Source organism: Pteropus vampyrus, unplaced genomic scaffold (genome assembly GCF_000151845.1).
Source record: "Pteropus vampyrus isolate Shadow unplaced genomic scaffold, Pvam_2.0 Scaffold42, whole genome shotgun sequence".
In the NCBI taxonomy this organism is placed as follows: domain Eukaryota; kingdom Metazoa; phylum Chordata; class Mammalia; order Chiroptera; family Pteropodidae; genus Pteropus; species Pteropus vampyrus.
Window position 1 is genome coordinate 3,184,684 of NW_011888823.1, and position 21,356 is coordinate 3,206,039.

The 21,356-nt window shown below is 41.1% G+C and overlaps 1 protein-coding gene across 1 annotated transcript in view; it reads left to right on the top strand.

Annotated features, from left to right (window-relative positions):
* Positions 1 to 21,356, top strand: part of NHEJ1 (non-homologous end joining factor 1) — a 71,422-nt gene that overhangs the window by 3,757 nt on the left and 46,309 nt on the right. Inside the window, exons 3-5 of the mRNA XM_011358684.1 lie at positions 225 to 437; positions 6,562 to 6,700; positions 7,296 to 7,354. Of these exons, the coding sequence (XP_011356986.1) occupies positions 225 to 437; positions 6,562 to 6,700; positions 7,296 to 7,354 (411 nt within the window). The remainder of the gene's footprint in view (positions 1 to 224; positions 438 to 6,561; positions 6,701 to 7,295; positions 7,355 to 21,356) is intronic.

Genomic DNA, 21,356 nt, shown 5'->3' on the forward strand with positions numbered 1-21,356 from the left:
GTGAGAGTTTCTGTACTGCATACAGTAAAGGCAGAATTGTGAAGTAGGCCATTGATCTCTTTTCTTTTTGTTGTTTTCTTTTCTGTTCTGCTGTTTTATCTTCCCTTCCCTTCCTCTAATGTCCACTGTCTTCATGGTAACCAGAGTTTTCCTTTGCTGTTACTTATGAAGGAGTCGGTTTCCTTCTAGCACCTGCACTCTGCACGACTCTGCTGTCTTTTTAGGAGCTGAACAAGCGCCTGACTGCTCCCCCTGAGGCTTTTCTCTGTCATTTGGGTGATCTGCTTTGCCCATTGCTGAAGGGCATTGCTTGCCCTGGCAAAGCTACCTTCTCCTGTGATCGTGAGGCAGAAACACTGATACTACGGGTGCGGAGTGAGCTCTCTGGTCTCCCCTTCTATTGGAATTTCCACTGCATCCTGGCTAGTCCTTCCCTGGTAAGTACAATTCGAATATGTGGTTGGGAAGGGGACTGCCACCTGCTTTGAGGTGAAGCTTTAGATGCTCTGATTATTTTGTAAACTCCATTTGAAATTCTCCGAAAAGAACTTTTCTTGATTCGACAGAAGACAGAAAGGATTTTTGCTGGTATACCCTTTCCTTGCAAAGGGAGCAGAGTTTGGGTTTACACTTTTTATTGGGTTTCATTATTTATTCAACATTTATTAAGCATCTACTATGGGCCAGTTGTTCAGTGTCAAGATCTAAAACTATGTAGCCTATTCCTGGAGTTCATAATCTAGTGAGAAGACAGACAGGAAACAGGGTGAAGTATGGTAAATTCTTTGATTGAGGTAAGCCCAGGATGATTAAGGATCCAAAAAACCTTTTTGAAGAGATAGTTTCTGGGCTGAGTTTTGAAGATGAGTAGGAACTAATTGGGAGGAAATAAAGAGGTCATTCTAGGCAAGAGTGCATTTTGAGAGGTGTGGAGATATTTAAGTGTGGGACCAGTAGGGGAACTTCATGACTGCAAGGAGTTGAGAGCAAGAGGCAAGCAGTGGCTAAATCTTAAAGGATTCTCTGAGTTTAGAGTTTATCCAAAAGGCAACAGGGATTCATTAAAGCAGGGGTTTAACATGATCCAATTTGTAATTTATCAGGATCATTCTGGCAACAATGTAGAGTATATACCAGTGGCAGGTACCTTTTTGAACATTATGTTGTCATTTAATCCTCAAGATAACTATCCTGCAAGGTAAATATTTTCCCTGTTTTTCAGAGTAGGAAACAGATATTGAAGGGTAATTTGTCCAAAGTCATCCAGCTTGTAAATGAATGGCCTGAAATTTGACTTTCGGGTAGGTCTGATTCAAGAGCCCATTTTCAGGGACTAGAAGGATGATATTCTCTGCTTACTCATAGTTTTCTAGGCGCCAAGAACTTTTTTAAAGAAATTAGTTGAAAATGGACATTAAGAATTAGTTTGCAGGAGTTACTGCTGCTGGTCGCTTCCACACTTCTGTATAACCAGAGCTTGTTTCAGTCAGTAGCATTAGAAGATGGGGTTTTCTATGCAAGGCCTAAGGGTGTAGGTTTATCAGCAGAGGGATCTGAAAAGTGGGCATCATTTCCTGTCTCCCTTCTTTAGACTCTAAGTGGTGATGTGGTGCTTTGGCATCAGTAGGGTGGATGGAACAAAGTGCTTTTTGAGAAACTGTTCTTTGGTGTTTATTTTTGATCTGGAACCCAGTAAAGCTAGACTCGAATGCTTGGAGAATTACATCTCCTTCATCTCTGAAATTCTAAGGCCCGTCAAAAGTGCTTAGCAGATAATAGTCATGCATATTTGTTGCTTTTAATTGAATTTCTTGTGAAACTTTCCATTCTGCTTTATGTAAAGCAGGGGTCCTCAAACCCCAGGCAGTGGACTGGTTTGGGTTCGTGGCCTGTTAGGAACCGGGCTGTACAGCAGGAGGTGAGCAGTGGGTGAGTGAAGCTTCACCTGTATTTGCAGCCGCTTCCCAGCGCTAGCATCATCACCCAGCTTCACTTCAGATCATCAGGCATTATTAGATTTGCATAGGAGCACTGGTCCCTGGAGCCAAAAAGGTTCATGTAAAGAATTTACCTATTTTGTTCAAAACTCCTGCAACTTTTTCTAAGCAACACCAGGGGGCACTGTTCCCTCAATAATGCTTGTTCTAGGACCAAAACGTTTGGACTGCTTTTGGGAAGCCCAAGTTATAACTGGTCCCATTTTGCATCACACGGTCCTAGAAACTCTGAGTAGTGAGATTGAGGAGGCAGTTCTCTTTGGAGGCTGATGGGCTCTAATAGTTTATTCTTTCTAAAGGATATGGTAAAGAACACTTGCGTGATGATATAACCATTGAAATAATATAGAAAGAAAAAAATAGGTATTCTAGGTAAGTTCCTCTTTTGGGGGAGCTACAATAAGAAAAGAGGCAACAGTGTTTAGAGTGGAACGCGTCTTGGTTGGCCGTGGGGAGAAGTGAGCATTGAACAATTGATTAACAATTTTGTGTTAAGGTAAAAAAAAAAAAAGTCTGTTTTTACAACAACAAGAAGAATGCCATCCCAGGGAAATCCCTGAACCCGAGGAAGCTTTATAGGGGAAAAGTTAGAGCCAGTGGACACTGGCAAGGATGTAGGTAGATACTATTTCAGGCTTATGTGTGTATCTGTGAGGTCACACAGTCATAATTTTTGTTTGTTACTCATTCTTGTGATACTTTTTATTTAATTTTTTTTTTGAATGAGCAATTCATGCAAAAGGGAAACGTTTCAGACAGCATTTAAGGGTATACAGTGAAGAAATAGGTCTTTCTGTCGCCTTTTCTAGCCTTTTATTTTCCTTCTCTAAAGCAACTACTTATATAAGCTTCTTGCAAATTCTTAAAGCTAATATACAGGTATGTATAGATGGATGTATGTATATACATATGTATATATATACTTGTATAATCAGATGTATATCTGGATATACGTATGTATCTTTGCAAATGGCAGCATGCTGTGCACACTGTTCAGTACCTTGCTTTTTTCACTTAATTATAGAACCTAGAAATCATTCATGGCAATGCATTTAAAAGACCTACCTTAATATTTTTAATGGCAATATAGCATTTTATTTAATAAATATATCGGCATGTATTTAATTGATATGCAACTAGTAGACACTTAAGTTGTTTCCATTTTTTTGTTATAGATAGTGAATATCTTTGTATTTATTTTTTCTATGTGTAAATGTGTGGGTAAATTCCTAGAAGCGGAATATCTGAATCAAGGTATATTTTTGCCTTTTTAATCTTGCTAATGTAATGCCAAATTGTCTGGCAGAGAGATTATGTAGTTTAACTCCTACTGGTCATTCAGGAGAGTAGGAGAGCAACTGTCCCACACCTTCTGCAACATAATGTATTCTCGTTAATAATTTAATAGTTCTTAAGTCTCTGCAGGATATTATGAAGCTTCGGGACTCTGCTTTCTAACACTGAGCCCATTTCCACCTCCGGCCAACTTCTCTTCATCTCCTTCTTCCCACCGTGTATTTTTCCAGTATCCCATGTCATTCTTTTTGTTGTTACTATATATTTTTCCTGATGTAATTCTTGATATTCCATGTTTTGGCTTTTAACTTGTCACATCTTTGGCTGTTTTACAATTCCTAGGACTCACACGCAAAGGTTTTTTTTTTTTTTATGGTAGAAAGAGCAAAGAACACACATAGGCTTTGGAACCAGCAGACCGGAATTTGTAACAACTCCACCACTTTGACTGCTTGTATTACCTTGGATGAGTTACTGCATTTTTATGAGACTCGTTTTCTTCATCTGTGAAGATACCAATCACAATCTTGCTGTGGAGTCGTGAGGATTAAGTGGACATATGTAATATTACTTATTCTTAGCATGATAGTGAGCCTGTGAGAGCAAATACTCCAACTCAATAATTTTTCTTTTTAGAGAAGATTAGGACTAAGCCATTTTTACACATAGGTACTATGAGAGCCAGGACTAGAATCTGGGTCTCCTGATTCCTTGTCTGTTACCCTTTTCACAATATCCAAACCTGACATGATTCATCGTGGGATCGATAACCGCCATTCTACTCTCCTGCCTATGACTTGTGAACATTTCTATAGGAAATCTGAAGATATTATAGGAAATTATGAAAAGCTTTTCCTCTGGAGAAGACTGCCAATTCCTGCTTCTATATCTACTGTATTTCCTGACCTGCTCAACTCAAGCTTTTTGAGGGCAGAGGCCCCAGAGGGTCAGAACATGTATTAGGCACACCATAGGTGTTTGTTGAATTGACTCGTTGAACTGCATCTCCATATATTGCTGTCTGTAAATGAAGGAGTGGGTAGATGTGTCCTTAACTTCCTAAAGCACTTCAAGATTTTTTCTTGTAGTGTCTGTGGATTTGCTTTGAAATCTCTTCCTTTAGCCACAATGCCTTGTTCTAATTAACTGATCTAAGTTAGTGTTCATCTTAACTTTGAAGTGAGTTATACCCCAATGATTCAGAGTGATGTTACCCAATCCTATGAAATATTTTAGAAGTTAAAATATTTACTGATAAAAAGCTTTTTTTTTTTTTTCTTTGTTATATAGACATTGGAGTCCGATGGATAATGTCAGGTGTCTGGTATGGCATTACCATATTTAATTAGACATGGCACTTATTAAAAACTGCTTCTCATTGTATTTCATGTTGTTACATTTACTACCACTCAAGGAAATTGCTATTAAGGTGGCCTCCTAGAGAGAGGCTGGTTAATTAACTTTAGGAGTTTCTGTTATTGGGGGGCTGTCACCAAATGGATGGTGATGCTGCTTGGTTAGCAAGTACATTACTTTAAAATGCAACCTACCAAACATTGACTTGCTTTTATACAAGTATTCACCTGTTTTCCCTCCTAATCCACCTTGAACAGGAACAAAGTTACCAAAAACAATTCCTAGGAAAGAGGCATGAGTCTTGAGTAGATAAATTTTCCCAAAGCAGAACTACGGCCACATCTGAACAGTAGTTCCTGGAGGCTTGAGTTTATATTAAGGATCTGAGCTGGAAGACAGTACCCGGTTGGGATGTGCTGTGAGATGGGTAGAGGTGACTGGTATCTACAACTGGACTTGATTTCACTTTGCTCTAGTACCCCTATATTTCTTGGGTCCCGGTGCTGGTACAAAAGCTGCTACCACTAACCCCTAATCCCACCCTACCCTCACCATTAGAGCAATGTAGAAAAAAGTCCTTTCCTCTCAGTTCGAGCCACAATACAATTGGAGTTTTCAGTACTAAGCTTTACTAGAAAATGAATGGAAAATGAAAACACAAAAGTCTGAAGAGTTCAGACTTGTGATCCTGATCGAGATGAGTCTGGCTTGCACATTTCGTACGACACTCCAGTATCATTTCCTCACCTCAAACCTGTGGGGTATCTTGTCTAAAAGTTCTCTCTTTTAGATCTAGGGCCAGGGTTGGTGTACTATGGACAGCAGACCAACTCTGGCTTGCTGCCTATTTTTGTAAAGTTTTTTGGAACCCAGCCACTCTCATTTATTACATGTTGTCTGTGACCGCTTTCATCCTACAACAGCAGAGTTGAGTTTTGCGACAGGGGCTGTATGGGCCACAGAACTGAAAACTTTGACCCTCTGGCGCTTACAGAAAAAGTTTGCTGACCTCTGGTCTAGGGCATTTCTTCTTAGGGCCTCCTTCAGTTCATTTCCTTGGCAGAAGGGAAAGAAACTCTGATAACATCTCCGAGCCACAAATAGATTATTGATTTTAGTTCTTTTCTTTGGCTAAGGCTTTCATCTTTTGAAGGCTAATGGACACCTTGCATAGGTGAATGAAATGATTATTTCATGTAGCTTTACATTATATGAGAACATCATTGTAGCTGCAGTGCAGTATGTCTATGCTTGAGACCTTCTTACCTCTTGTTAGCAAATTGTGCGTGTGGGTGGATTCCTTCCTAGGCTGGTCTCTTGGTGACCGGCTTGCTTCTATTACAACAATGACCTTAGCCTTTGCTGCGTTTGTGGGAACAGTTGAAACTCTGGGCTCATTCTGGGCTATTGTCAGCCCTGAAATGGCTCTTCATTAGTGTCTGGGTCTAATTTGACTTTGAAATCTCTCTACTTTCTGTGGACTTTTGTCTTCTGTTATATTCCAGCTAGCATACTCTATTGTACCCACCCACACCCACTTTCTTGAAAGTAACTTGGATCTTCTGTTTTTGCCTCTCAGCCTCTGATGAGAGTTCAGTTAACACTTTCTTTCCTCTTATCAGCTCTATCACATCCTCCTCTTTAAATTACAACTCTAGGTTATCTATTCATGAATATTCTCCTTTAGTCTTCCCATCCTTTGATCTGTGCCACAAAGAAAAAATCTGGACTTCTTAATATACTTACTTAACTATTATATGTGTTTTTACATTCATGTAAATGGATTGCTTGCCTATGAAACTATAAGTTCCTATGAAAATAGTTATTCTTTAGTATTTTTTCTAGTTCCTAATACAGTATTAGGGAGTATTTTTAAGCATCTTTTGGCTAATTGATATTTCTTCCATGAAAGGTCTCCCAACATTTGATTCGTCCTCTGATGGGCATGAGTCTGGCATTGCAGTGCCAAGTGCGGGAGCTAGCAACCTTGCTTCACATGAAGGATTTAGAGATCCAGGACTACCAGGAGAATGGGGCTACGTTGAGCCGAGGTGAGAGGACATTCTGTGAGATTTTGGGTGGGGAATGGTACAGATAATCAAATGTGTCCCAGAAAAGGGACACATTTGCATTAGAGAGGTGCTTCCCTGAGGGTGGGTGCTGCGTACTGACCAAAACTGGAGACTTGATGCTTGGTGACACTTCTCTGCCTCGAGTGCCTGGCTGGTGCTCAGTTGGCCAATAGAAACTGTAACAGAGTCCAGACACACCCTAGGCAATGGCAAGGAAGGACTTTGGAAAGGAACCAACAGCTATACAAAATTATATGAGGTTAAACATGAACTTGGGACTTTAAGAAGCTGCATAGCTCCAAGTGCAGAATAAAAATTTAGTTTGACTTTTGTCTTTGTGTTGGGAAAAACTCCTAGAGCCCATGCTGTCACCGAACCTGTCATTTATTACTAATCATCTTCTCCTCCTGTTTACGCACATACTCTCATCCCTGCTCCCTCTAGACTAGGTGCCTCTGGGTATTGCATATGTGTACTCTTTCCCAACAAGTCCTGGGCTCTGTTTTCTTTCGATTTCACAGGTAGGAAGCTTGTCCTAAGACTCATTTCTTTTCTCTATCCCTTCTAATTACAGATCGGTTGAAGACAGAGCCATTTGAAGAAAATTCCTTCTTGGAACTATTTATGGTAGAGGTAGAGTATTTATTTCCTTTCTCCTTGTGCAACTTTGCTTGACTTCCTCTTTCCAGGTGCCTGAGTGGTGACTTGCGTTTGGGTGTTAGGTTGCTTGCAAAAGATCGGAAAGCCCTTTCTCTGAAAAAGTTGCCTGTGGAGAGTCTGGTGAAGCTTAAAGTATGCATGGGGACGGTGGGGGAAAGTAAGGGGAAAGACCATAAAGGCGAAAGTGGGCTGGTTAACATCTATACAACATCTCTGTTAAAGCACCTAGAAATTTCACTCGGAATTCTCTAACCTTAGAAAGCTTGGTTGTTCGGTCACTAAATTTTCGCTTGTTGAGATCTGATCACAGGTCTGGATTGTGGAGCAGGGGACTAGTCATTATTACTTGTCCAGTCCCCTTCAACATCCTGCAGTAGAGGAAGGTGAAAAGCACAGGGCTACCATTTGGGGACTGTCTTGTGGGCACAGTAGGTTGTGGAAAATCACAATGTTTATACAAGGGGACTGGCAAAGGAATGAATGGGAAATAGATAATTGTGGCCTGTCAGAAGCTCCTGCTTAGGTTTCCCTTCTAAGGATTGAGCTTGGCCAAAAGAAACATCTATTAAATGCCAAACAGGGGGAGTATTAATAATAGTGACCTTTGATAATACCAGTCAATATTGATCTTCTCCTTCTCTAACTCTTCTGGGACTTGTTGGTTTTATAGTTAGTACCTTAGCTGCTTTATTATTGCCCTATTTTCTAATTATACCTTTTACCCAAGTTGGTACTTTATTTTGTAAGTAAATAAAGCATTTATAATATTGTTATGTATGGATTATTCACATTTCTATCTTGTCTTCTAGGCTAATTTGTAAACTCCTTATAGGTAGGGACTATAACTCGTATTCCTTTTGAACTTGAAATTAGTGCTTTTCACAGGGCAAGGCATAAAGCGGGTGTTTTTGAGTCGGAACCTTCTGTTCTACCTCTGTGCATTGACTGAGCAATGACTTCTGAATGCCAGGGGTCTTACTACTAAGAACGACACGTGCGAGTTGAGTTCTCAGTCCATCTATTGAGGCAGTTGTAACCCTGGAGAAGAAGGAAAGCATGTATCGCTAATTCCTGAAGCAGAATAGGTTTCAATTCTTTACAGGGAAAGAGAGACCATTAAACCTAGACTTGTAACAGAAAGAGATTTCCTAGGCCATTATTCTTTGACTTAGCTTCCCTGTCTGTAAGTTTGGCTATTAAGGAGGTTCACGTAGGCTAAATGTGAGGTACTAGTTCCCCTCCTCAGCCCCTTAGTTAAACAACGCAAGGCTTGTGCTTAGCCCAGCAGAGGGGTGCCTTCCTGATCTAGTGCCTACATACCTGTCCAGTCCCCTTCAACATCCTACAGTGGAGGAAGGTGAAAAGCACAGGGCTACCATGGTTTCTTGACATTTTTCTTTACGTACTTTATGCGTCAACAATACATAGAATGACTTTTAATTGCCAAAAATGCTTGTTCTCTAGGCTTTATGTCCTTGCACATATTTTTTACTTTATCTAGAATGTCCAAATGCCCTGGCCTTATCTACCTTGTATACTTCTATTAATATTTTAAATGCCATCTTCAGCTTCTTGGAGAGATCTTTCAGGACTCTCCTTATAAAGATAATATGTCTTCCCTACAACTATAATACCTTGGTTTGTACCTCTATTTTACCACTTATAACTTTGTAATATGTTTGTATGTCTGAAAGCCTGTCTTTCTCCATTGATCTGTGGACTACTTGAGGGCAAAGACCGTGTTGAATGTATTTCTATATCCCTAGCACTGAACATAATGCCTAGAACTAGTAAGTTCTCAGTAAGTGTGTGGATGAATATGTTGATAAATCTGTACCGGGGGATTTGATGAAAAGTGTGGCCTGTGGATATAGTGTTTGTTGCTTGTTAGACCTATATTTGGGGTCTTCAGTTATTTTGCAGCTTTGGATAAATCACTTCTTTCAGAGCCTCTATTTTCGCATTTGTAAAATTAGAGGTTCATCTCTTCCTTGCTATTGGGGCAGGGGCAACCCTGCAGAATCAAATGTGAAAATGTATAGAATCCAGGTGCTAGTTCAGGAAAGATATTGGTGTTTTGGAACCAACTACTTCAAGAATACTCGTCCTCTAGGTTCTGAGTGGACCACATCCAAACCACATAGACACATATAATTTTATTATATCTGGAAAGGATCTGAGAGATAGGTAGTTGTAGTTTTCCATTTTATAGATTAAGAAATCGGGCCTCAGGTTAAGTGACTTGCCCAAGGTCACATAGCTGTAGCTGCTGTATGTTTAGGACCTCCTACATTTTTTCTCTAGGGTTATCCCTACTTTGTTTTGACACTTTGATTGTACACACCAATTAGAGGAGAGGTAAGGGCTAGGATAATGTGGAATTCTTGTGACCTCTGTGATCGCTGAATGTCCTGCATGGCTGCTAGAACTGAAAGGTTTTCTAATGGGACTGCAGAATTTCTTATGGCTGCTGCATCTTTTCTGTTACTCTGCTTACCTAGGGTCCTACAAACAGGACACAGAAGGGTCATGGGGTCACTTAAGACTGAGCCGAAAGGATGTGCCATCAAAATAAGCAACATAGAAAGATAAACAAACCAGAGACAGAGAGCTCGGGATGAAGGTGCAGGGGGGCCAGGACTGATGTCAGAGGGCCATGCGGTCATTGCTTGGGGTCTGTTTTTCCTAGTTCTCATTGGGACTGTTGCTAGGCGAGAGGCCATAGACATAGGGCAGAGGGCAGTAGGATAGGGAGGTTTCTAAGATACTAAGGCCAGGAAAAATATTTAAGGATTGAACAGGGGGTTACTTCTCCATATTTAGTCCTTTTTTCTCCTTTCCCCCAAGAGCCTCTGATTTCTCATTTCCAAGGAGCTCAAGGGGGCCAGCTGATGGTGGCCTAACCAGAGGGAGAATACTGGCAATGTTGATAGAAGTCAGCTGGGTGGGTTGGTCGCTGGCATGATCCTCATAGAGGGCAAGAGCCCTATATAGCGCATTTCCTGGGACTCGGGCATGAAAGACACCTTTCGGAGTGGAAGATGAATCCAGGGCTTGGAGACTATTATTGCATGGCAGTAGGAACTATGTTAAAGGGGAACTTTAGAATGGTTGGGCTGGCACAGCCCACTCTCAGTCTAGTCCACTGGAGGGAGTTTCTTCCCCTGGCCCTGTCCATGCTTCTCACTCTCCATCTGGTTGCCATCAGGCTGTGTGGCTGCTGGCGGAGCTCTTTATTTATTTATCCCAGTGTAATGGGGTGAGGAGGGAGCTGGCCTAAGGCTGGCATTCCGAGGCCAGGCCACTGAGCCACAGGCGGTTTGCATGGGTGTGTGAGTCACTGGGGCTGCATGCTGCTCAAACCAGACTCGGCCAGGCTCGGGGACAGAGGCAGCCCAAAATAGAGCCCCGCCCTCTGCAGCTGGCAACCCCTGGCTAGGAATCAGCCCTTGATACCAAAACCTGGGCAGTTGCATGAAATTGGCTTCCTTAGGGAGGGGGACCTTAACGGAGATAGAGATTTTGCAGTTCTCTTCTTTATCTTCAGAGGAGAGTATTCAGCATAGCAATAACTTCTTTTGTGGCATTCTGAATGCCTTGTAAGACTTACAGTAATCTGTTCAGTATAATACTTTAAACAATTTCTATTATATCGTTTTAGTTATATAACTACAGTTAACATTGATTTGACTCAGCATCCTAAATAGCCATGGCCTTTGTGTCCTGTCTAGTTTTAGTTACTATCTTCATCCCCTGTCTGGTTGCAGCCTGATTCTAGAGCAGATACTTTAAGTTGTGAAGATATTTATTGCTGCTCTTAGGAAGCTAGAAGTTATATCAAAGACACCTGGGGAAGATGCGGAGTTCTTTAATCTGGAAATGGTTGTCCTGTTAGGTTCATTCACATACAGCTTCTACTTGGTTTCCTCGGCCGGCTTTACCTAGAATTGTGTCCTTGATCCTCTCACCCTCCACTCTCTGAGTTATGTCATCCAGACCCCAGTTTCAGCTGTCACTAGTACACCACTGAGTTTATATCTCCATTATGTTTCAGATCCATATTTCTTCCTACATATTTGACATTTCCACTTGGATGTCCCTCATGCAACATGTCCAAAATTAATAATCTATTCCCCCAAACCTATTTCTCTTCTTATACACCTCATCTTGAGGAATTCATTCAGTTTTCTAGGCTAGATACTTGGGAGTTACTCACCTTTCTCTTTGTCCTTCCTTCCAAAGCCTACCTTGTCAGCTGTCTTTTGAATCTGCTGTTTTTCTTTATTCCAGCTCCCATTGCCTTAGGTTTGCCACACCCACTCCGTTTTTGGTTTGACCATGGATCAGCCTCCTAACTTGTCTCCTAGTCAATACTTATTCCCCTCCCATTGAACTTGCAGTTAGGTCAGAGTGATCTCTTTGAAACAGAAACCTGATTATGTCACTCGCTTGTTTAAAGTCCTTTAGTGGTTCTCAATTGCCTATAGGATAAAGTTCAAAACTCCTTGCGTGTCACACAAGGTCATTCATGATCTGGTCTTGCTGACCTCTTCAGCCTAATCCCTTGTCGTTCACCCATAGCACCCCACAATTTCATCATACTGAATTATTGACAGCTTCCTGCCAATAATGGCTTGTGACCTATTTGCCTGGTATTCTTTCTTGTCCTCATAACAAACTCCTATTCGATTTTCCCAACTCCACGTAGGCATCATCTCTTTTGTGAGTTTTCCATGACAGTTTTCCCTTTCCTCAGCCCGCTCTCCCTCTTCCCAGCATAGGTACATTCTTGCTATTCCCACAGTCCCCTGTACCTCCTCTGCTGCTCTCAGATGAGCCACTGTCGTCTCTTCCCTGCATTTTTACAATAGCTTCCTTACTGGTATCCCTGCTGCCAACCCTGTCCCCTCTGGCCTATTACCAACAAAGTGATCTTATTAAAGCATACATCACATCATGCTACTCTCCTGCTTAAAGCACTTAACTAGCTTCACATTTCACTTACAGCCCAAAGGTCTTTGATGGCCTCCAAAACCCTTCATGATCTGGACTTCATTACCTTTCTGACCTCATCTCCTCCTACTTTCTCCTTCACTCACTCACTGCAGGCACATGGGCCTCTCAATGTTTCTCTAACACTCTAAACATCACCTGCCTTTAGGCCTTTACGCTGTCTGTTCTCCCTGCCTGGAATGGTCTTTCTTCAGAAATTTATGTGACCAGCTCCCTCACCTCCTTTATGTCTGTATTAGTTATCTAGTGCTGTATAACAAATTATTCCAGAACTACTGGCTTAAAACAACAAGCATTTAGTATCTCACACAGTTTTTGAGGGTCATAAATCTGGAAGCAGCTAAGCTGGTTGATCCTGGCTCAGGGTCTCCCATGAAATTGCAGTCAAGATGTTGGCTGGAAATACAGTCATCGTAAGGGGCTGGAGAATTCCAAGCTCTCTCATGTGGCTGTTGGCAGGAGGCATCATTTTCTTGCCATGTGGCCCCTCCAAAGGGCTGCTCACATAGGGCTTTTTCCAGAGCCAGTAATCGCTGAGACACCAAGACCAAGACCAGAATGGAAGCTGCAGTCTTTTTATAACCTAATCTAAGACGTGACATCCCATGCTGTAGTCTCTTTATTAGATTGAGTCACTGAGTCTGGGCCATAGTCAAGGGGAGGATAATTAAGCTCTACCTCTTAAGGGGAGGTATGTCAAAAAAATTAATTGTAGACATATCTACATGGACTACAATAACGTCTTTTTTCACATGTCTCCTTCTCAATGGAGTTCACCCTGACTATCCTATTTAAAATTGTAAGCCACATTGTTGTCAAAGCACACCTGGCAGTCCCATTTCACTTTACCATGCTCTATTGTTCATTTTTTCCATAGTGCTTATTTTCCAACATATTACCGTAACATTTACTTATTTTATGATGCTTATTGTTTATGGTCTGTCTACCCCCTGCTAGAATGTGTAAGCTCACCAAAGACAAGGTTAAATGTTTTGTGCACTGATTTATCCAAAGTGCCTAGAACAGTGCCTCTACACACAGCAGGCATTCAATAAATATTTGTTGAATGGATGAAGCAATCATAGCTTCCCATTCCTTTATATTTTCTCTGTCTTATGAGTAGGTTATCAAGTTATCACTTGATGGTAGCTTGAGACTCAGACAGCCCTACAGTAATAGGTGAATAGCCTAAGGAGATGACCACAGTTAGATTGCCATTCTATTACCTGCCTTATTTCTTTGACACTTAGTCCCAACTTTGGAACGAAGTATAAACCTTCAATCTCTCACTTTTTTTTTAATGGAGAAAATTTTCTATAGAACCTCTTTTTTAGACCCAGTTTAGAAATTAAGTAGCTCAAAAAGCAAAGGAATAAGAACTTAACAAAATCCTGGAAAGAACATTAGTCAGGGCCAAAAGTAAGTTATTAAGTTTCTTCTTTCCTCAGTCTTTCTCTGGGCTCTACTTGCATTATTAGAAGGGCTGCTCCAATGCCATCCACCCGTTGTTCAATATGTAGAGGAAGACGCAGGATTGTGAGCACGTTTTGTCGGTATCTGTCATGGGCATCATACAGAAGGACAAGTCTAGATGCATGAGAATGTCCTCCCTACCCATTGTGTATGTCTGTTCTCTGATCCAGAGAAACTTACAGTTAATTCATACTTCTGGGATTCAGTATAGTTCATGTGCACCATGCCGGATTCTGTGAGCATATAAGGTATGATAATATTGTCATCAAAGAGCTCACTGTGCTTAATGAGTGAGAGATAATAAGGGCCACTGTGGCGGAGTAATTGGAAAAAGCCTCCTGTAAAAGGCAGGACTTGAACTGGACTTAATTAGTTTTTTTTCCTTCCAGTTTTGCTAGGGAAATATTTGGAGGCAATTTAGGTAGAAAGTATGTGGGCGAAAGATATAAAATAAGAATAAAAGAGGGTGAGGATTGGTAGAAAATAAGGTTAGCAAGATAATAACTCGAGGCCAGGCTGGGGTGGGGGTGGGGGGGCGCTTAAATGCTGGCCCGGAAGATTGGTGCTTTATTCTGAGGTAAATGTTTTTCAGCTGTTTTCTGCCAGTAATTCATTTATTTGTCCATTTCACTCCAGTTATTAAAAAGCAGTGATTCTCAAACAGAGGCGCATCTCCTAGGGAGGAGATGGGGCACTTCCTTCTTGTAGTTACTAATTACTGTTGTAGATAGTGGGAAACCATTGAAAGTTTTGACTGCAGAATTGACATATGAAAGTGATCTTTTAGGAAGATTAGGCTGTCAGTGGTATGCCTGTGTGATCTGAAGAATAGTGGTGCCATTGACAGACTAGGAAAATCATGGGTGGGGCTCAATTAAATCTAATCTTGGGCATATAAAGGAATGGTTTTCCTTATTTAAAACACAAATCCACCAGTATTTGAGCTCTGGAATGAAAATCTTCAGGGAGGAAGGGATGGCTGCATGTGTTTCTCAACTATATTTCTTCTGAATTTTGCCTTCCCTTTGGGGTATCCTTGCTGTGATTCCTGTAGTCACCATTGAGCCCTGCTACCAAGGATCACCACTTCTCTTCTTTTTGACCCAGGAATGTATAAAAAGGCCTCTTTCTGTCTTCCTTTTACAGTGCTTTATAAGGGCTTATACTTTCAAAAGAAAATTTATTAACAATTGGAGGGAAAACTAAAAGGAAATCAATAGAGAAAATACAAATGGGATAAAATTACTCATTTCCAAAAGATGGGCTTTTGATTCTGGGAATCCCAGTAGCAAAGGACTTTATCATATTCCAAATTCTCTTTTTCAAAAAAACCCCTCAAATTTCTACAGGGGCTAGGCAATAAGTGTTATCAGGCTAGATAAAAGACAATAGAAATTTGGCCTGTGAGAAACTAAATCGTACATTTCTCTATATCTAGACCCAGATAGGCTAGCACAATTTAACAGACACTTCTCCAGGGAGTTGTGTATCTTCATTCAAAGGAAGTTACCAATTCTTCTAAAATGAAAGCTGTTTTTTTTTTTTTTTATTTAGCGCCACCAAATCTGTTAGTCTCATATGGTTTTAATATCCAGTCTGAGAAACCTACTCAGTTCAGAGATGAATTTGAGGCAGTGATGATTGATGCCTTATTTCTGGCAAATATCTAGCCCTTTTAGGCCTAACCTATAAGCGTCACATACTTCTGGAGCATTTTACTATGATTCACACAGTCGAGTCTCCCTCTTTTTCTCCTTGGTAGAGGAAGGGTTTCACAAAACTTCATTGGTTACAGTATGACCATTTAACAATGCCTTAGCTTATATAAAAAAAATCAATGGCTTCTATATAATTAGAGTTCATATAAAAACACAAGATGAAGATCTTTTTCAATACATTCTGGATTTAAATGAAATATAGGACATACAAGTGGAAGTGCTCAGGAAAGAGTTTTAAAAAATAGGGTTGAAGCTGAGGTTGAAAAAAGGAACTATACAAATGGATTTGGGAATGGTCTCCAAAGAAGCAATGGTTGAAGGCACGAGAATGGACACATCTTTTGCTGGGAAGAGCAGGGAGAAAAGAACAAACGTCCAGTGACGAGATTTGGGGAACAATTGTAATTAGAAAGAGTAGCAGGAGGAAATGTGAGTGAGATGGGAAGAGAATCTGGATAGAGGAAAATGTTAATCACGAAAGGAGAACTAACAGTTACCAAATACATACTGTGCATGTGCTAGACACAGTACTAGGTACTTTGTCTAAATGATAACTTTTAATCCTTATAACAAACCTGTGAAGTCAGTGATATTATTCTCACACTAAAGATAAAGAAGCAGAGGCTCAAAGGCTAAGTAATTTGCTTCAAGTCACTCAGCTGATTTACTCATATTTGTCTTTACTCAAATCCCATGCTCTTCCCATCACCACAGAGGGCGACCCACAGCGCCATGTGTGGGAGGAAAGAGATTAAAGAGAAAGGGTGACTGCCCAACTGCCTGAGGAAGGGACCTTAGGTAATTTGTGATCTTGGGCAATATTAGCAGATTGCAAGCAGCTAAAGAAGGATCAATTGATAAGGCAATGAAGACAATGAGTGTAGAACCGTAGTCAGACAAGTTTCACAAAGAAGAGGAAATGAGAACTAAGAATGGGCTTAAGCAAAACCCTTTTTCAAGATGGGAAGACACTATGTGTTTGAAAGCAAAGGAGAAGCCACTGGAAAATGGAAGTGATAATGTGAAAGCAGGGAGTTGAGCAAAGTGGAAGGATCAGTCCTTCCTCTAGGGTTCGAGGATGGCATGAGGGCATGGGTGACATTTCGAACATAGATATTTTGATTTCTGCCTATTTCCATCCTCTTTCCCTGGGAAATAATAGCCTTTTCATTCAAGAATTTTAAAGTCGTTTCCAGGGGCATTCAATCTTCCTTACTTAGAAAAAGATCATGACTTTTCTGTTATGACAGAAACAGTGAAAGAGACAGAAGTGAAAGTATAAGCTATATTCTTCCTTGTTTCTGAACTCTAACAGTGCTTTATATCTTCCTTGGGTGGCTTATCACTTTGGTCTTATAAGAATTTCTGTACTTATCTCCCCTGTTAGATGATCAGCTTCGTAAGTGCAGAACTGTCTTGCTCATTTTGCTTCCCCTTCTGAACCCGCTGCAGTGCCTCGTGGATAGGAGGTGCACTGTGACGAGCAGCTGTAACGTACAGGTCTTGGCATTCGAGCAGTCCCTCACCTTGGTAAATGTTGTCTCTGTCTATAGACACGAAGAGAGAGAACAAAAGCATCAAAAGATTTAAGATTTAAGATTTACAGGTAAATCCGTTGGCTTCATAACCTTCACTTATGGCTTATATTTCTTTTGGAGAGTGAGCCACATTGAAAAGTGAGAGTTTTACAGAGACTGAGTCCTGCAGGTTGGTGGCTTAGCTGTCCAGTGTTTAGGATTCATGAGTTTGTTATCTCCCATAGGGAACTGTCAAGGAAGACATTGCCACGGAGTCTCAGGAAGCATTGTTTTTCATTCTGTCCGGGAGATCTTTGGTCTATTAGTTTTTCTATTTGGAAGTTTAAACTCTGTGTGGACAGTATGTATTAAGCACCAGTGAAATTATTAAACATTGTAGAGTCATACTGAAAAGTTAAAACATGGTTTCTGCCCTTGAAAGATGGACTTTTGAGAGAGATTAGACCATTGGAATTTACGTATATACAAAGAATATTCTACATATATAAAATATGTTACCTGAGAGGGTGAGAAATTGATTCATTTGGATGGGCTCTGGAGTTCATACCAGGCTAATTTGGGTAAGATATTTCTGGAAGAGATGAATCTTGAACTAAGCGTTCAGAGGAATTTTATATGGTGAATGGCCGCTGAAGGAAAGACACATGAGGTATTTTATTCAGTTATACCACCTGAGAGGCTCTCCTGAGGCGTGGTGGTTTGAGGGAATCCTTCAAAAGCTCTTTGGCATCTATTACTGTTATGCTTGAAGCCCAAGCAGTTCTGCTGTTGCACGTTGTCCCCTTAGAATCTTTTACTCCTTCCAATCTGCTGTGAGTGAAGCTTGGAATAAGGAGGAACTTTGAGACAGGATGACAGTACTTCTTGGTTTAAAGAAGGAATTGTCAAAGACCATCTTAGCATTTAGTTTTCTGTAGCCCCCAGCAGCTGAGGAAAGAGCAGAGTGAAAGGGCCAAATTTAGTGGGTACCTGAGGAGATGCAAGTCTCAGGCAGAGTATCCCCCCCAAATTTGGGTTAAGCTCTGCTACTGGTATAAATAAGAATCAATATAAAATGAATAAGATTAGCTATCTACAGAAATAACTCTTCTATTTACTATGTTTGTAAATATAGTATTGCTTATGAGACTAGGTTACAAACCTCATCGAGGGCCTAGGCTAGTACCTTAACGAAGGAAATCATGGCATTTCAGATATCTTACACGGAAGATTATAACCATCGAATTTTATGAGATGGAAGGGAGTTTATCAGTCTAAGGCTATATCAAGCCTCTTCGTTTTACTTAAGAGGAAATTAGGGCCCACAAAGATAAAAGAATTCGTGTGTAGACAAACAGTGGTCGATTTTTGCACCAGGACTCAGAATTAGCAGGAAGACACAGAGCTCTGAACTTCCAGTCCAGTCTTCTTTCATCGTGTCCCATTTCCATGCCACTTGTTACGCAGCTATGCTTGGAACTTTATGCAGAAAGTAGGCAGGACCGAGACCCAGTTGAGAGTGGCATGGAAACCTACCTTAATTATGAGATAGGAAAACGGTGCGTGACCAGAGAACTCTGCCCCAAGGACTGACTTATTTCTTACTCCACATCCTTTTCTTCCACCTCCTGGCCTTACACACCTCTAGGCTCTCATAGGCAATTTGAGAAAAACTGTCGTATAATTAATTCATGAGGTCTGAGTGGATGTGCTAACAGAGGAGTAGAGTTGTATAAATTCAAAAAAAGAAAAACCAAGAAATAACACTTTATTGCTTTATCTAGCACAGTGCCAAAGCAATGATATAGTAGAATGAGGATAAATGCCTAGAGTTTTCCACAGTGTATATGAGCTATCCCACAAAGTCATTTGCCGTTTTTTTGCCTTTTATTTATTTATTTTTTTTCTGTGTTTAACAAGTAGCACTCTCATTGTTTATTCAGCTTCCCAGGAAAAATCAGCTGAAGATCTGTCAGTCACTGGAATGGTATAGCTCCCCTAGCCCCCACCTTATAAGTTAATGAGTTGGCATTTAAATTTCTAAATTAGTCTCTTGTGATTTTAGTTAGCATCGGTCAATCCTCTAGGGTCTGATTATCCTTAAATTAACTAATGAACACCAAGTTAGAGACTTTGGAGTTTTGGTGACTCCTACAAAGTATAGACTCCCCACGAGATGCTGCTTGAGCAGCCACTCAGGGTCTCTCAACCCATATATCAATTGTCCTCCCCCAACATTGTTTATTGAAATCACTGACTATGGAGGCTCCTCTCACTCCATCTTAGAGTATCAGGCTGGGTTTAAAAGCCTCGCAGGTAAGTGCTTGGAGAGTATTTATTGGATGCTATTCTTTTTGTACAATGCAGTAAATGGATTTGACTGTATAACCCCTTTCATCGAACCTAACATGCACGGTAAGAAATCCTCCCACCAATTCTGGGGCTTCGCCTCGCCGGAGAGGCCCCTTCGACGGTGAGTGGGAGGTAGGGACATTCTAACCTGGAGGGTCTCTCTCTCTCAGCAGTCTTAACTCATAGCTTCCCTTCCTTCAGCTTCATCCACCCGTGAAGGAGGGAGGGAAATATTGGTGCCACTTTGCCCCTTTTTGTTTTCTCACATCCATTTTAGGAAATTTAAGTGTCAGAAGACTTCCCGAAGTTTTGTTCTCCTGACTTAGAGAGCCCGATACCTCAGCGTCCGAGGGCTGGTTCTGGCTGCACTGACCTGGTCAGAACCGCCTGGATTATCTAGTGGTGAGATACAGACCAATGGCTCCTCTCTCCTGAAACTGCTTCTGAGGCCTTAAAGCCTGAATCAAATGGCCATTGTACTAACCTTGTATCGGGGCTCAGAATGTCACTTTTCAGCTTGTCCTCATATATAAATATAGGTCTCTCTAGATATAAAAAGTGAGAGAGTCTGTAAGTTGCTTTTTTTTTTTTTCTATACCCCCTTTCATGGGGCAAGCTAATGAGATGCATATCATTAAAGACCCGATGTTTTGTGGGACGGAGCCTTTTAAACTGGATGTGCCTGGCTTAGTCATGGCAAATATTTACCAAAAAAAAAGGGGGGGGGGAACATACCATATAAAATTAGAGTTCTGAAAATAGTACTAAGCGAGGGAAAAAAAAAAAAAAAAAAAAAAAAACCAGGACAGAAAATACAGGCCAGTCTGTTTGGGGAAAAGGGAAAAAGAGATAAAATGAGAGAAACCTCGGCAGTAAAAACAGCATCTTGGTAAACAGACTATAAAAAAAATTGTGACCTGCTTTCTGGCAGCTCTGGCGGCTGTCGAGCGGGTGAAGGTGGCGGAGCCGGCGTCTGTGTGGACACACGGTGCCCCGGGCGCATGGCTCCCCTGGCCGCGCAGGGCGTTAAATTTAGCCACATAATGATGGGCCTGAGGACAGCCTCTTGTTGACCACACCATAATTACTGCTTCGCTTTATGAATTTTATTTTGCTTATTCTGTTTCCTCCTTCTTTGGCATGAAGGAGTCTTGGAGCGGGGGGTGGGGGGAGTCCCGTCGCCATGCTCCTCCCCTTACTGGACAAATGAGTCTTCATAGAAACGTGGGCTCTTGAGCCATCGGGGTAGAGTAAGCTCCCTTGATTAATCAGAAAGGAATGAAGGTTTGCTGGTGCCCAGGGCTCTCGATTTATCATCCTAAAGCCATAAGTGGGACTTGCTAGCCCTGCTGCTTCTCAGAGCTCTTGGAGAAAATGTCCTGAAGTCTTAGAAGGCACTTTCATGTGAGTCTAGAGGTTGGCAGTCTTTCTCTGTTTATATTCCACGAGCTAGGCTCCCAGGTGTTGTTGGAGTTTTTGGTCTTCAGTCCCAAGCTCCCTAGCTAGCTACTTAGAAGTTTAATTTTGGCAACTTTTTGCATCACAAAGAGGTACATTGTTTTATATATGTTAGTCTTGGTAATAGCTGGGTTCTTGAAGCTGAGGATCTAATAGAATCAAGTGACTCTGTTCAGGTAACATAAAAATACTTGATCCATATATTTCTTTGAAACTTTCAATATTGTTTTTCATCGGCACTTGAATAGATACTGATCTTGGTTTTGGAGTTAAAATAGCATAGTTTGTTAGAGCATACCGTGGCCTTTGTCAGCGTGGTGCTCTGAGGCTTAGCTTTACCTACGACTTTAGGGAAGGGGCCAGAAGCCCTTGATCTTAGACAGAAAGTACCACGTTGGGGAGAGAAAGTAGACTATAGAAAGGGCATCGAAGAGTTGTATGGAG